The 15,665-nt window shown below is 51.1% G+C and overlaps 2 protein-coding genes across 2 annotated transcripts in view; one reads left to right on the top strand and one right to left on the bottom strand.

Annotated features, from left to right (window-relative positions):
- The window catches only part of LOC145362212 (RNA-binding protein Nova-1-like), a 148,353-nt gene extending 140,953 nt beyond the window's left edge, over positions 1-7,400 (bottom strand). The window contains exon 1 of the mRNA XM_080218278.1: positions 7,331-7,400. The gene's annotated coding sequence lies outside the window, so the exon portion shown is untranslated. The remainder of the gene's footprint in view (positions 1-7,330) is intronic.
- A 2,070-nt stretch (positions 7,401-9,470) lies between these two features.
- Positions 9,471-14,726, top strand: LOC145362216 (interferon regulatory factor 2-binding protein 1-like). Its single transcript, XM_080218279.1, has one exon. It carries the CDS (start codon positions 11,015-11,017, stop codon positions 12,590-12,592), a length of 1,578 nt encoding a protein of 525 aa, XP_080074405.1. The 5' UTR covers positions 9,471-11,014; the 3' UTR covers positions 12,593-14,726.
- The last annotated feature ends 939 nt before the right edge of the window (positions 14,727-15,665 follow it).

Below are 15,665 nucleotides of genomic sequence, written 5' to 3'. Positions count from 1 at the left end.
ATGACAATATCGATAAATCAGATATCCTCCTATTAAATACTGAATGTCTCTGTTTATTTTCTTTATTTACTAGGCTTGGGCGTCAGTGGCTCATTGCCCCTTGAGAAGGTACTGGGTGAGCTGCCACCCGCTGCAGCCCCTGTGGTGTAGGTACACCCACAGTGCTGTTAGGGAGGGATTTTTGACCCAGCGACAGTGAAGGAACGGCCGATAGATTTCCAAGTCAGGATGGTGAGTGGCTCGGAGGGGGAACTTGCAGGCGTTCCCCATGGATCTGCTGCCCCTTGCTGCAGTTTGTGGGTTTGGAAGGTGCTGCCTAAGGAGCCTTGGTGAGTTGCTTGTAGACGGTACACACGGCTGCTACTGAGCGTCGGTGGAGGAGGGAGTGGATGTTGGCGGATGGGGTTCTAATCAAGTGGGGCTGCTTTATCCTGGATGGTGGAGCTGCACACAACCAGGCAAGGGGGAGTATTCCATCCTGACTTGTGCCTTGTAGATGGTGGACAGGCTTTGGGGGAGTCAGGAGGTGAGTTACTCACCGCAGGATTCCCAGCCTCTGACCTGCTCTGGTAGCCACAGTATTTATATGGGTCCAGTTCAGTTTCTGGTCAATGGTAAACAGGGAGGGTGTTTATATATAGACATATGTGTATGTTGTATATACATTTATGCATCTAAAAGTGTTTTCCTGAAGGTATTGACTCCTGCTGCAATAAGGAAGCCCTTCATACAACCAGCTATTTACTCATTAGTGTCACAAGCAGGCTGACATTAACACTGCAATGAAGTTACTGTGGAAATCCCTAGTTGCCACACACCCTAGTTGCCACAAACAGGTACTGTTCGGGTACACCGAGGGAAAACTTAGCACGGCCAATGCACCCTAACCAGCACACCTTTCGGATTATGGGAGGAAACCCACGCAGACACGGGGAGAACGTGCAAACTCCACACAGACAGTGACCCAAGCCGGGAATCGAACCCAGGTCCCTGGCGCGGTGAGGCAGCGGTGCTAACCACTGTGCCACCACCGAGCCTCACCTCTCGCCTCAGTGTTGATCCTGGAAAGGTCGCTAGTCTGTCACTTATAACTTGAGGGGGTGGCACTCTGTATCAAGGGTGGGTGACCAGGAGTCTCTCTCCTGCTCTTACCATTGGCGCATTTGGAAGGATTTTTTCAGGTTGACACTCAAACTGTTTGGCCGTGTTATGATCACACCTTCCTTGGACACCAAGTCCTGAGGTGGGACTTGAACCTGGAGCTTCTGGCTCAGAGACAGGGAGGCTTAGCCCACTGCGCCACAAGATTTCAGTGGCCGTAATGATGTAGAGGCGCAGCTCCCACAAACAGCAATGAGATAAATGACCGGGTAGTGTTTTAAAAGAGCGTTGATTGAGGGATAAACATCGTGGGGAAGGCATCCATTCGGCAAAGGACAACATCTCACAGAATTCATACAGAGCAGAAGGAGGCCATTTGGCCCATCATGCCCATCACAGTGGGTTAGCACTGCCGCCTCACAGCGCCAGGGACCTGGGTTCGATTCCCAGTCTCGGCTCACTGTCTGGGTAGAATTTACACGTTCTCCTTGTGACTGCGTGGGTTTCCTCCGGGTGCTCCGGTTTCCTCCCACAGTCCAAAGATGTGCAGGTTAGGTGCATTGGCCGTGCTAAATTGCCCCTTCATGTTAGGCGGACTAGCTAGGGTGAATGCAAGGAGTTATGGGGATAGGGTCTGGATGGGATTCTGGTCGGTGCAGAGTCGATGGGCTGAGTGGCCCCCTTCTGTACTTTAGGGATTCTATTCTAAGCCTACACTGGTTCACAGGAACAATTCATTGTGTGTCATCCACACCCCCACCCCCAACCAACTGTGTGTTTCTGGTGCCATATTATTGTAGAATTAGGCCATTCAGCCCATCGTGTCTGCTCCACCATTCAATCATGGCTGATATGTCTCTCAAGCCCATTCTCCTGCCTTTTCCCCATAACCTTTGACCCTCTTACGAACCAAGAACCTATCTATCTCTGTCTTAAACACACTCAATGACCTGGTCTCCTCTGTGGCAACGGGTTCCACAGATTCACCAGTGAATAAATTCCTCCTCATTTCAGTTCTAAAGGATTGTCCCTTTACTCTGAGGCTGTGCCCTCGGATCTGAATCTCTCCGACTCACGGAAACATCTTCCCCACGTCCATTCCATCCAGGCACCTGTAAGTTTCAATGAAATCTCCCCTCATCCTTCTAAACTCCCAACGAGTACAGGCCCAGAGTCCTCAACCGTTCCTCATACATCAAGCTCTTCATTCTGGGGGATCATTCCTGTGAACCTCCTCTGGACCCTTTCCAAGGCCGGCACATCCTTCCTTAGATATGGGGCCCAAAACTGCTCACTATACTCCAAATGGGGTCTGACCAGAGCCTTACACAGCCTCAGGATACATCCCTGCTCTTGTATTCTAGCCCTCTCTAATGCTAACATTACATTTGCCTTCCAAACTACCATTTATAAAACAGGGCTTCGAAATTCAACATCCGGTGAACTTGAGTTCGAATCCCGCAAACTTTAAATTCAATTTTTTTTTTAAACAGATGAATGAACCAGAATTGTTATAAGGGAACCTGTTAATTTGTTGCACATCTAATTTGCTAAAGGTGGGATAGAAATGGAGATGAAATAGCAATTTAAATGTAAACTCTCCTTGTCCCCCCAGCAGTTCCCAGTCAAGAGACCCTCGGATAGCTCGCCACCACCCTCTGCTGGTGCTCAGCGATACTGTAGCTGCTTGTGTTATGTAATACTAGTTGAGACTATTGGACTGGAAGATGTACAGCGCTTTCTGGCAATGCAGGTGTATGGTGCTCCGAGTACAATCAGAATATTGACAGGGTATCTGCTTCAGTTGGGATTATATTCGCTGGAGTTTAGAGGGGTGAGAGGGGATCTCATAGAATCCTACAGTGCAGAAGGGGGCTATTTGGCCATCAAGTCTGCATCAAAATTTATAAAATTCCAACGGGATTGGACAGGGTAGATTTGGAAAGGATGCTCCTGAAGGTGGGGGTGGGGAGTCCAGAACTAGAACTGTAGAATCACTACAGTGCAGAAGGAGGCCATTCAGCCCATCTAGTCTGCACCGCCAACAATCCTACCCAGGCCAATATCCCCGTAACACTACATAGTTACCCAGCTAATCCCCCTGACACTCAGGGCAATTTAGCATGGCTAATCTACCTAGCCTGCGCATCTTTGGATACTAAGGGGCAATTTTGCATGGTCAATACACCTAACCTGGATAGTTGGAGGAAACCAGAGCACCTGGAGGAAATCCACACAGACACGGGGAGAATGTGCAAACTCTACACAGACAGTGACCCAAGGCCGGAATCGAACCCGGGTCCCTGGTGATGTGAGGCAGCAGTGCTAACCACCGTGTCACTGTACTGTGGGAGTCATAGTTTGAGAATAAGGGACTGAGATGAGGGGAAATTTCTTCACCCAGAAGGTGGTGAATGTGAGGAATTCACTCCCACAGAAAGTAGTTGAGGCCAAAGTGTTGTGTGATTTGAAGAAGAAATTAGATACAGCTCTTGGGACTAAAGGGATCAAGGGATATGGGGGGGAAGGGAGGAATCAGGATATTTGATTTATTATTGTCGCATGTATTAGCATACACTAAAAAGTATTGTTTCTCGCGCGCTATACAGACAAAGCATAGAGAAGGAAAGGAGAGGGTGGTGCGGCGACAATAATCTCTCCCTCAATGTCAACAAAACAAAGGAGATTGTCATTTACTTCAGAGGAGAACATGCCCCTGTCTACATCAACGGGGTTGAAGTAGAAAGGGTCGAGAGCTTCAAGTTTTTAGGTGTCCAGATCACCAACAACCTGACCCCCCCCATGCTGACACTATAGTTAAGAAAGCCCCACCAATGCCTCTACTTTCTCAGAACACTAAGATCATTTGGCATGTCAGCTACGACTCTCAGCAACTTTTACAGCTGCACCATAGAAAGCATTCTTTCTGGTTGTGTCACAGCTTGGTATGGGCTCCTGCTCTGCCCAAGATTGCAAGAAACTACAAAAGATCGTGAATGTCCATCACGCAAACCAGCCTCCCATCCATTGACTCTGTCTACACTTCCCGCTGCCTCGGGTAAAAGCAGCCAGTAAAATTAAGGACCCTCACGCACCCCGGACATTCTCTCTTCCACCTTCTCCCGTCGGGAAAAAAATACAAAAGTCTGAGGTCACAAACCGACCAACTGAAGTGCAGCTTTCTCTCTGGGGCTGTCAGACTTTTGAATGGACCTACCTTGCATTAAGTTGATCTTTCTCTACACCCTAGCTATGACTGTAACACTACATTCTGCACTCTCTCCTTTCCTTCTCTATGAACGGTATGCTTTGTCTGTATAGCGCACAAGAAACAATACTTTTCACTATTTCCCAGTACATGTGACAATAATAAATCAAATCAAAGTATGCGGTTTCATATTTTGCCAGTCTCTTTCCAACAAGGCATCAATTGAGTTCTCCCAAGCCACCTCTAAGGGACAATGATGGCACCCAAATTAAGATTTATTATTTCTTTATTCTGTCATGGGATGTGGGCATCGCTGGGTGGGCCAGCATTTGTTACCTTCCCTAATTGCCCCTTGAACTGAGAGTCTCTCTCTCTCGGTCATTTCAGAGGGGCAGTTAAGAGTCATAAAATCCCTGCAGTGCAGAAAGAGGCCATTCAGCCCATGCACCCATCCTGGCCCCATCCCCAGAACCCTATGTATTTACCCAGGCACTTTGTTCAAGATGCGCAGGTTAGAAGATAGGAGCAGGACGAGGCCATTCGGCCCTTCAAGCCTGCCCAGAATCCTCAGACTGTGACCCCCTGGTTCTGGGCTCCCCCCACCATCAGGAAAATCCTCCCTGCATCTACCCAGTCTGGTGCTGTTAGGTGGGTTGGCCAGGCTAAATTGCCCCTTAATGTCCCATGATGTGCAGGTTAGGTGGATTGGCCATTGGAAATATGTGGGGTTTGGGTAGGGGTGGGGGGAGGGAAGACGGCTGAATAAGACACTGTGTTAGAGAGTCAGTGCAGACTAGATGGGCCAAATGGCCTCTTCTGCACCCAAGTGATTCTATGATTCCATGACCTTTTCACAAAAAATACTTAACTTACTCACTCCCATGGGCCTATTCTTACTTTTACTAACAGCATCGTTTTATTTCCATATTTTACGAACATCAATTTCAAGCGATTGTGGGATTTGAACCCTTGTCATCTGGGTTACTTGGTTCCAGAGTCAGTCACCTTTGCTGGACTGTATGTGGAACAGCACCACCATCTGCTGGCCAACTGCAGAATTGCAATACCCCAGCGACCATACCCAAAAGGCTAGACAGCGGCAAGTTCCTGCCATTCTGCCTCTTTCTCGGATGGCACGAATTCTGGTGTTTCATTTTGTTTACCTTTTTGGCACGAGGGTGAGCCAAGAGAGCAGACGGGGTTAGGGTTAGGGTCTGACACCCGATGTGCAAGACAGCACCTCCGAAAATGTAGCACTCCCCCAGTGCCGGACCATCCGGAGTGAAGCTTCAGTGGGATCTTTCTGTGCTGACCCCCCCCCCACCCCCCAACCCCCAGGTCGGGTCGGGATACCCGCTGGAGGCCAGCGTGAAATCGATTTGCGTTCCGCTAATGGGATGTGGGTTGAAGGCATAACTGAAATCTTAGACCCTCCCATACTATAGTTAAGAAAGCCCACCAACGCCTCTACTTTCTCAGAAGACTAAGGAAATTTGGCATGTCAGCTACGACTGTGGCCAATTTCTACAGATCCTTTCCTGGATGTATCACAGCTCCTGCTCTGCCCACCATCCCAAGTCACTACAAAGGGTCGTGAATGTAGCCCAACTCATCACACAAACCAGCCTCTCATCCATTGACTCCGTCTACACTTCCCACTGCCTCGGCAAAGCAGCCAGCATAATTAAGGACCCCACGCACCCCGGACATTCTCTCTTCCACTTTCTTCCATCGGGAAAATGATTCAAAAGTCCGAGGTCACGTGCCAACATTAAGCTAGCGTGAAACTGATTTGCATCACATGATTTCAAAGACCAAAGAAAATTACAGCACATGAACAGGCCCTTCGGCCCTCCAAGCCTGCACTGACCATGCTGCCCAACTGAACTAAAACCCCCTACTCTTCTGGGGACCATATCCCTCCATCCCCATCCTATTCATGTATTTGTCCAGACGCCTCTTAAAAGTCACTATCGTATCCGCTTTCACTACCTCCCCCAGCAGCGAGTTCCAGGCACCCACCACCCTCTGTGTAAAAGAATTAGAATCATAAATCCCTACCATGCAGAAGGAGGCCATTTGACTCATTAAGTCTGCACTGATCACAATCCCACCCTGGCCCTATTCGCGTAACCCCACATATTTACTTTGCTAATCCTCCTGACACTAGGGTCAGTTTAGCATGGCCAATCCACTTAACCTGCACACCTCTGGACTTGTACATTGAGGTTTAAAGAAGATGTACGTGGCAAGTACACTGTACTCGCCTAGTACATCTCCTTTAACCCTTGCCGCTCGCACCTTAACCCTATAACCCCCCTAGGAACTGACTCTTCCACCCTGGGGAAAAAGCTTCTGACTATCCAGTCTGTCCGTGCCTCTCATAATCTTGTAGACTTCTATCAGGTCTCCCCTCAACCTCCATCATCCCATTGAGAACAAACCAAGTTTCTCCAACCTCTCCTTGTAGCTCATACTTACCATTCCGTTTCCCCCTGAGTTTTACATTAATCACTTAATTCAAAATTATTATTTCGAGAGCCACAGACTGTGTGGGTTTCATGTGTGTATAGCTCTTTTCTGTACAGATCAATGGATCTTTAAGGGTTAGCTTCTGATAAGTTGAATACTGATAGAATAAAACCATCAGATTTTGTGAAAAAAATGCACCTTGAATAATAATTTTGTTGTAATGGTTCTGAAATAGAGTGAAGGAAAAATGAATCTTATTGACTCAAGAACATCTTCTTCCCTGCTGCCATCAGACTTTCAAATGGACCTACCTTGCATTAAGTCGATCTTTCTCTAGCTATGACTGTACCACTACATTCTGCACTCTCTCCTTTTCTTTAACCCTATGTATTGTATGAAATCCGACTAACTGTCCTGGCTTGAAACAGTTCACACATCTTTAACCTGTATTTATCCCTCTCACCACTCGCACCATCTGTGCCTGTAAAGACTTGCATTCCAACCATTATCTAGCAATTGAGTTTGTGTCTATATACATGTGAAACCTACCTTTCCTCTCATCTGATGAAGCGCTCCGAAAGCTCGTGACTCCAAATAAACCTGTCGGACTTTAACCTGGTGTTGCGAGACTTCTTACTCTATGAACGGTATGTTTTGTCTGTAGCGCACAAGAGACAATACTTTTCGCTGTATGTTAATACACGTGACAATAATAAATCCAATCAAAAGCTGTTCACCCATCGGTGTGTGATTCTCCGCGATGCCACTGGGAGAACACACCAGCGCCTTATCTGGAACAACATGGGGGTGGGAGGCGAAAAGGCTGGAGTTACATTTGAGGTGGAGACCTCCAGTGACCCTGGACCCTGTGGCACTACAGCTGTGGGTGGGGTTTGGGGCGGGGGGCTCATCCCTGTCCCAATCATTGACACCACACCCATCCCCACCCTCTCCTTCCTATCTCTGTGGATAATTATTTGCTCTGCATCCTGAGCATCTTATTATCCGGAGAGCCAGTTGTTGAGTGATGAAACCAGATCCAATATTTACAACACTTCTGTGAGTGGCAAGTGTTTAGCACTGCTGCCTCACAGTGCCAGGGACCCAGGTTTGATTCCAGCCTCGGGTCACTGTCTGTGTGGAGTCTGCACGTTCTCCCCATGTCTGCATGGGTTTCCTCCGGGTGCTCCGGTTTCCTCCCACAGACTGAAAGACGTGCTGGTTAGGGTGCATTGGCCGTGCTAAATTCTCCCTCAGTGTACCTGAACAGGAGTGTGGCGACGAGGGGATTTTCACAGTAACTTTATTGCAGTGTTAATGTAAGCCTACTTGTGACACTAATAAATTAACTTTTTAAAAAAATTGAAAAGGGAATGAGCTTCTTGCTAGCTTCCAGTGAGTTCCTGATCCGCCAGCACTGATGGAAGATACCACGGGAAATCTACACCAATATAAAAACCAGATTTATGGGCCAAATTCTTTACCCCCACTGTCATTGAACCCACTGGCAGGAGCGTGGGAGAATCCTTATTTGGCCACTGCCTCACCTTTAAGAGATGGTGTGACTGGATTTTCCCCAGTTTATTGGGGCACCTCACCTGCAGAACCCCCAACACCACCCAGGACAAAGCAGCCCCGCTTAATTGGCACCCCATCCACAAACATTCACTCCCTCCATCACTGACGCTCAGTCGCAGCAGTGTGTACCATCTACAAGATGCACTGCAGCAACTCAAAGATCCTTAGACAGCATCTTCCAAACTCACCACCACTTCCATCTAGAAGGACAAGGGGCAACAGATACATGGGAACCCCATCCCCTGCAAGTTTCACCTCCAAATCACTCACCATCCTGACTGGGAAATATGTCGCCGTTCCTTCGCAGTCTCTGGGTCAAAATCCTGGAATTCCCTCCCTAATGGCATTGTGGCTCAACCCCACAGTCCCAACCAGGACTCAGGGAGGCAGCTCACCACCACCTTCTCAAGGGTAGCTAGGGATGGGCAATAAACTCTGGCCAGCCAGCGAGGCCATCTCCCACGATTGAATAAAGAAAGATGCACTCTTCCACCACTGTGACGGACACCCACGGCCTCACCCTGAGCATCACTGACAATCACTCACCAATGAAAGGTGTTGTTGTTGATTGGGTGGTTTGCACTTTTTTTTATTAACTTGTGGGACTGGCCTTCTTGAAATGCTGCAGTCCGTGAGAACGTGTAGCAAACGATGCAACTGAGTGTCTCGCTCAGCCATTTTCAAGGGCAGTTGAGAGTCAACCACATTGGGGTCACATGTAGGCCAGACCGGGTAAGGACAGCAGATTTCCTTCCCTAAAGGATATTAGTGAACCAGATGGGTTTTTCTGACCATGGTTTCATTGTCATCAGTAGATTCTTAATTCCAGATTTTTTTTATTGAATTCAAATTCCACCACCTGCCATGGCAGGATTTGAACCCAGGTCCCCAGAACTTTAGCTGAGTTTCCGGATTAATAGTCTAGCGATAACACCACTGGGCTATCACCTCCCTGATGTCAATGCAAGTTGTTGTTGACTGGGTCCTTTCCCAATGCAAGTTGTTGTTGTTGTTGATGACTGGGTCCTTTCCCAATGCAAGTTGTTGTTCTCCTCTTTTAAGGAAATTCTTAATTCCAGATTTTTTAAAATCAAATTCAGATTCCCCAGCTGCTGTGGCGGGATTTGAACCCAGGTCCCCACAAGATTATCCTAGCTCTCTGGATTTCCAGATCGGTGTGACAATAGCACTATGCCACTACCTCCCTAAGGGGCAACACTCCAAAAACTCATGCCGCCAAATAAACCTGTTGGATTTTGACCTGGTGTTGTGACACTTCTTACCGTCTCTGAACGCCTGTAGATATATTCTCATAATTTACCCACCACAGATCTGAAGCTCACTTCCCCGTCCTCCGCAGACTTCTTCGTGCAGCCCTTCTCAAACAAACCCACAACATTACCCACACTCTAACCTTCCAGTGTCTCACATGTGGCTGTTAATAATACCAAATACCACTGCTGGGGACCCGCAATTTGAAGATCCACCTTCTGGTAACAGTGACTGCAACTATGCAAATCTTCCCCACAGCAGCCAATCAGCATCACTGTGCTGCCGCCCTCTACTGGACCAAGAGAACATACAGCCTCCGCACAGACAGTGATCCAAGCTGGGAATCGAGCCTGGCTCCCTGGTGCTGGGAGGCAGCAGCGCTAACCACTGTGCCACCCTGCTGCTGCCCTTGTTGGGTTCACTTCCCGATGCAAGTTGTTGTCGACCGGGTCCTTCCCAAATGCAAGTTGTTGTTGTTGACTAGTTCCTTTTCCAATGCAAGTTGTTGTTGTTTGTAAAGTTTAATTATTTGTGTTACAAATAAGCTTAAATTAACACTGCAATGACGTTACTGTGAAAATCAGTTGTTGTTGCCTGGGTCCTTTCCCAATGCAAGTTGTTTTTAAAGTTTAATTATTTGTCACAAATCAGCTTAAATTAACAGTGCAATGAAGTTACTGTGAAAATCTATTATTATTGCCTGGGTCCTTCCCCAATGCAAGTTGTTGTTGTTGACTGGGTCCTTCCCCAATGTAAGTTGTTGTTGATGGGTCCTTCCCCAATGCAAGTTGTTGTTGTTGCCTGGGTCCTTCCCCAATGCAAGTTGTTGTTGTTGCCTGGGTCCTTCCCCAATGCAAGTTGTTGTTGTTGCCTGGGTCCTTTCCCAGTACAAGATGTTGTTGTTGCCTGGGTCCTTCCCCAATGCAAGTTGTTGTTGTTGCCTGGGTCCTTCCCCAATGCAAGTTGTTGTTGTTGCCTGGGTCCTTCCCGAATGCAAGTTGTTGTTGCCGCCTGGGTCCTTCCCCAATGCAAGTTGTTGTTGTTGCCTGGGTCCTTCCCGAATGCAAGTTGTTGTTGCCGCCTGGGTCCTTCCCGAATGCAAGTTGTTGTTGTTGCCTGGGTCGTTTCCCAATGCAAGTTGTTGTTGTTGTTGCCTGGGTCCTTCCCCAATGCGAGTTGTGTCAATGGGCTGGAGGACTGCACTCCAGTCAGCTCTAAGACTACAAATCCCAGCAGGCCGCGGGAGTTCCTGCATCCGGCGCGGTGACGTCAGAGCCCGGGGGCCGGCCGGCGCTGGGGCTGGCGCAGGCGCAGTGGGGGGCGTGAGGCCTAGTTTCCCCCCGTGCAGCCTGCGCGCCCGCTCCATTGTCCCTGAGCGCCAGAATGGGCTCGGCCCCTCCGCCCGCGGCCTCGGCCGCTGCCGCCTCGTCGCGCCGCCACTCGTGCTACCTGTGCGACCTGCCGCGCATGCCGTGGGCCATGATCTGGGACTTCTCGCAGGCCGTGTGCCGGGGCTGCGTCAACTACGAGGGGGCGGACCGCATCGAGCTGGTGATCGAGCAGACCCGCCACCTCAAGCGGGCCCACGGGCTGCCGGCGCCGGGCCAGGCGGCGGTGGCAGTGAGCCAGGCCCAGGCTCAGGCCCGGCCCCGCACTCCCCTCCCGCCTCCTCCTCCTCCTCAGCAGCAGCAGCAGCAGCAACAGCACCGCCTCCTCCTGGCGGACTTCCCGCCCGATCCTCCCGCCGCGCCGCGCCGCCCGCCGTTGGGCCTAACCGCCCGCCCGGGCCCGGGGCTCGAGTTAGGGCGACGGCCGGAGCTGGAGCGGGCCTTGCGGGAGAAGGCGGCGGCGGCGGCCGCTGCTGCAGCTGCAGCTGCCGCAGCCCCCGAGGCTCCCCTGGCCGAGCTGACCCGGGCTCTGCGGCACCGCGCCGAGGAGTGGCAGGGCCGGCCGGCAGCCGTGCGGGACTCGCTGCTGGGCTTGGCCGACTGCGCGCCTTTCCCCCTCCGGCTGCGGGCCGAGCCCTCGCTGCTGGCCCGGGTGCTGGCCTTCGACGCAGCTGAGCGGCCCCCCGACCGCGCCCTGGAGCTGCGCGTCTTCATCGAGTACCCCAGCGGCTCGGGCGCCGTTCACTCGGGGGTGACCGAGGCCTGCCGCCACATGCTGGCAGACAGCGCCAAGGAGGCGGCGGCAGCCGGGGGCAACCCTCCGGGCCTGGAGTGCCTGGAGTACGAGAGGAGGCCCGGCCTGGGCGACTGGAGACCCCTGGCCCAGCTCCTGACGGAGGCCGCCCGCCTCTTCAAAGAGGCCGTGCCGGCTGAACTGCTGCCCGAACCCCACTCAGAGCCGGGGGGCAGCTGCTCGGGACCCCGGGCGTCCCGTCCCGCCACCCGGCGCCGCAAAGCCTCACCGGAGCGGGAACCCGACGCGGGAAAGGCGGCGCCCGGTGACAGCCAGCCTTGGCCCTCCGCAGTCGGCAGCTCCCACCTGGCGCCTGAAGGCGGACCGGTCCAAATCGGGCACTCAGCTGCCGCCGACTCCCTGGGTCCCAAGGAAGCTGGCCAGGCCGTCCACTCCACCACGCCACCCGGCCAGAGTGGGCAGCGGCGCCTGGCCTCTCGCAACGGGGACCCCGGCGGCCCCTCCTCAGTGGAGGCGGGCCAGGGCTCCGAGCCCCCCGGCGCCCCCGACTCCTCCAACAGCCCGCTCTGCTGCACCATCTGCCACCAGCGCTTGGAGGACACCCACTTTGTCCAGTGCCCCTCGGTGCCCGGCCACAAGTTCTGCTTCCCCTGCTCGCGGGAGAGCATCAAGTCACAGGGGGCCAGCGGCGAGGTGTACTGTCCCAGCGGCGAGAAGTGCCCGCTCATTGGCTCCAACGTGCCCTGGGCGTTCATGCAAGGGGAGATCACTACCATCCTGGCAGGTGACATCAAGGTGAAGAAGGAAAGGGACCCGTGAGCCCCGGCGCCATTTGGGTCGGTGTGTCGAAAAGTGGAAGCCGTCTGCAGCCCTGTTCTTCCCGCCCCCCCCACCCCTCCCCACAATCCGCAGATGGGCCAAGATGTTTCTGCCAACCAAAAAAAAACACACACAAAAGACAATGGGATTAATTTGCCTGCTTGGAGGATTCCCAGGACAGATTGACAGTAGTGGGGCATTTGCCGCAATCCTCCACCGCCTATGGGCAACTTTGGCAATAGATGCTGGGTCTTCAGTGGAGGACGGGGGGGCACTGGCTGCCAACTTGCGGCAGTTTTTAATTCTTTTGAGATTTCAACATGTTTCGAACTTCAGTTGCTTTGGTGCCCACGTCGTGGACTTTGAGGTGCTACAGGGGTAACTGAACACCCGGTTGTTGACACTGGTATTTTTTTGGATTAATCACTTCACGTTCATTGGACTCTGGACAACCACTTTTTTTGTATATGTGCGTTTGTGTACGTGTTTATCCGTTGTGCTGCGTCCCTTCCCGTTCCAGTTGGAGAAATGCAACAAGAGGCGTCTATGATGTTTTAATGTGACTTTTCTTCTCCCCATTCCATCCCACCTCCCCCTTGTGTTTGTACACTACCCAATCACTGTATCACTGTGCCATGGACAGCAGTGAAGATTTGAGTACTGCTTTCAAAATTGGGGAAAGGGGTGCGTGTTGGGGTGAGCAGTGTGTATTGTTTCCAGGAACTGCTGCCCTAGCATCTTGCAGATTCACACTACGCAGTATAACTCTGGTCCCTCACAGATTGATGTTTTAAGAAGAGAGAGAAAAAATAAACCGACCCACCACAGGTTGAACTGCCAGGGTAGCGGATGCGTCCCGAGGTTGTGTTTGGTTGTAGGGTCGATTGGTGGGAGCTTTCTCGAATCACTTGTCTTACCAAGACCTCTACCACATAATGCCAGCTCCTCAATTGGTTAAGGCACAGGTTAGCCAGGCTGGGACACTAAACCTGGTGTGTGCCCAATTATCTGCTAACAGTTTTGTGTGGGGGGTTGATTTGGGAGAGGGATGTCTCACTTGACCGTGGCGCTCTTATCTGCTCCACCCCCCACCTAGATTAAGGAAAGGAAGGGCGGAGGCTCCGCTCTCCTGCTTGCTGTGTGGCGACTACTTCTGAGAACATGTGTGGACTGAATGAGCAGGTGACAGACCTGGCAGCGATGCTTCCCTTGGTCGAATGGCCTCGGTGAATCCCCGCCGTCTGAAGGACAGAGTGGGATGGCTTGTCTTCCACTTGGTGACCTCCCCTCTCCCCCACCCAAATCCCATAAGAGCAACAGCCACGCGGTGGGAGAAAGGAGGATAGATTCTCAGCCGATGCGGGGCTGTGTTTTGATGACTGTGAACTGTCTTCAGTAAAAGGATAAGCGCAGTGGTGTACCATCGAGGGTGAAGAGGGTGTTTTCACCTCCACGACTGCATTACTTTTGTGCGGGGAGGGATGAAAGGCGTTCCCCCCCCGCCCCCCCGTGTTCGGCCAGCACAGTATGGCAGGAGTCTGTACTGGAGGATAGATAGTGAGCCCCGTTACCCTCGCTGTTAATGAACCACACAAGGTGTGCTGAGCTGGCCACTCACGGCAGTGGCCCTTTGTGACTGAGACTGCAGTTTGCTCAGGACAGTGCATGTGAAAAATTGCTTCCGATGAGACCTCTTGGTTCCTCACCCACCTCCGCAGCGAGCACTTCGGGTTCATCCTTGGTAGGCAGTGGAATGCTTTGTGAGCCTTGGCCAGAGCTGTGAGAGGGGTGGGTCTTAATCAAATGCTGTAGTTGTAATGACTGACTGGTTTCCGCCTTTTTTGTTTGATCATCTCGTGTGTATAAAATGCAACTTTTTTTTAAAAAAAAGATAAAACTACTACACCCTTGCAAGTAACAGTAAGCATCTGGGGAGGTTTCCATTGTGTGATCTGATTTACCAGTGTGTGTTGTGTCTCTCGATTCCTGTGATTGTACTGCCTGTTTCCTCCTCCCGTCCTGTTGTAATAATCTGTAATTACTGTAGCTGGTGATAATCATGGTTTAACAGAAGAATGTTTTTTTTTATATTTAAATTCTAAATCCCCACAAAATAAAGCCCTTTTTACTGGGAGTTGAATTGTTGTATGATGGAACTAGTGATAAAAGATGGCATCCAAATGAGATGTGGAAGCAGGTTTGTCTGGCATGGGGTAGAACTTTGATCGTTGGCCTTTTCTGCCCATCCTCCGTTGCCCTGGTGGTGAACCTCTTTCTTGAAAGCACGTGCAGCGAAGGTGCTTTCCATAATACAGACAAAAAAAAATTACTCAGCGGGTCAGGCAGGGTCCGTGAAGAGAGCAAGGAGTCCAGCTAACATTTCAGGCCAATGACGACCTTTGGGGTTCGAGAGGAGAGACATGGTAACTTAGCTGACACCCAAATGAAAGATCCCTACTGCATCGACTGTGACTCCAAACCACACAATCATATGCGGATGCTGCAACAGAGACACAGATAATTCTAAGCTGAATGCCAGCAGATGTGTCCCCTCGAGCGGACTTGGGGCCTGTGGTGTTCCCGTGATGACTCTCTTGTCAACAACGGTAGCTCATGGAAGAAAGTGTTAGGAGACGATAGCCATCGTTACGGTTAGAAACTGTTCCACAGCATGTCTTGATGGCTATTTAAAGCTCAACAGTGACGAGCGGTGTTGCAGAAGCAAAATACTGCAGGTGCAAGTGGAGAAAGTACTGGAAAAGCTCAACAGATCTGGCAGCGTCTGGAGGGGGAAACAGCTAGCGTTTCGAGTCCGGTGTGAGTCTTCAGAACTGAAGAAAGGTAGGAGTGTCGCGGGTTCTGTAGGAGTGTCGTGGATTTTATACTGTTGGTATTGGGGCAAAAGAAAGGGAAATGAGATGACAAAATATGTCACAAAGGAGTTTTGTGCGAGGGGGGGGGATTCCATTTCATGGACATTGGCATCAGTATTGGAACAGGAGGGATCTACCGTTGGGACAGTCTCCACCTGAACCGATCTGGGACCGGTGTCCTAGTGCAAAGGATAAATGGG

This window comes from Carcharhinus amblyrhynchos, unplaced genomic scaffold (genome assembly GCF_965287045.1).
Source record: "Carcharhinus amblyrhynchos unplaced genomic scaffold, sCarAmb.v2.hapA scaffold_37, whole genome shotgun sequence".
NCBI classification, from domain to species: Eukaryota; Metazoa; Chordata; class Chondrichthyes; order Carcharhiniformes; family Carcharhinidae; genus Carcharhinus; species Carcharhinus amblyrhynchos.
Note: the sequence above shows the minus strand (reverse complement) of the source record. Positions and strands in the feature narration are given on the sequence as shown.

Coding starts and splice junctions, on each gene's coding strand:
- LOC145362216 (XM_080218279.1), top strand. CDS start 11,015: ATGGGCTCGGCCCCTCCGCCCGCGGCCTCGGCCGCTGCCGCCTCGTCG.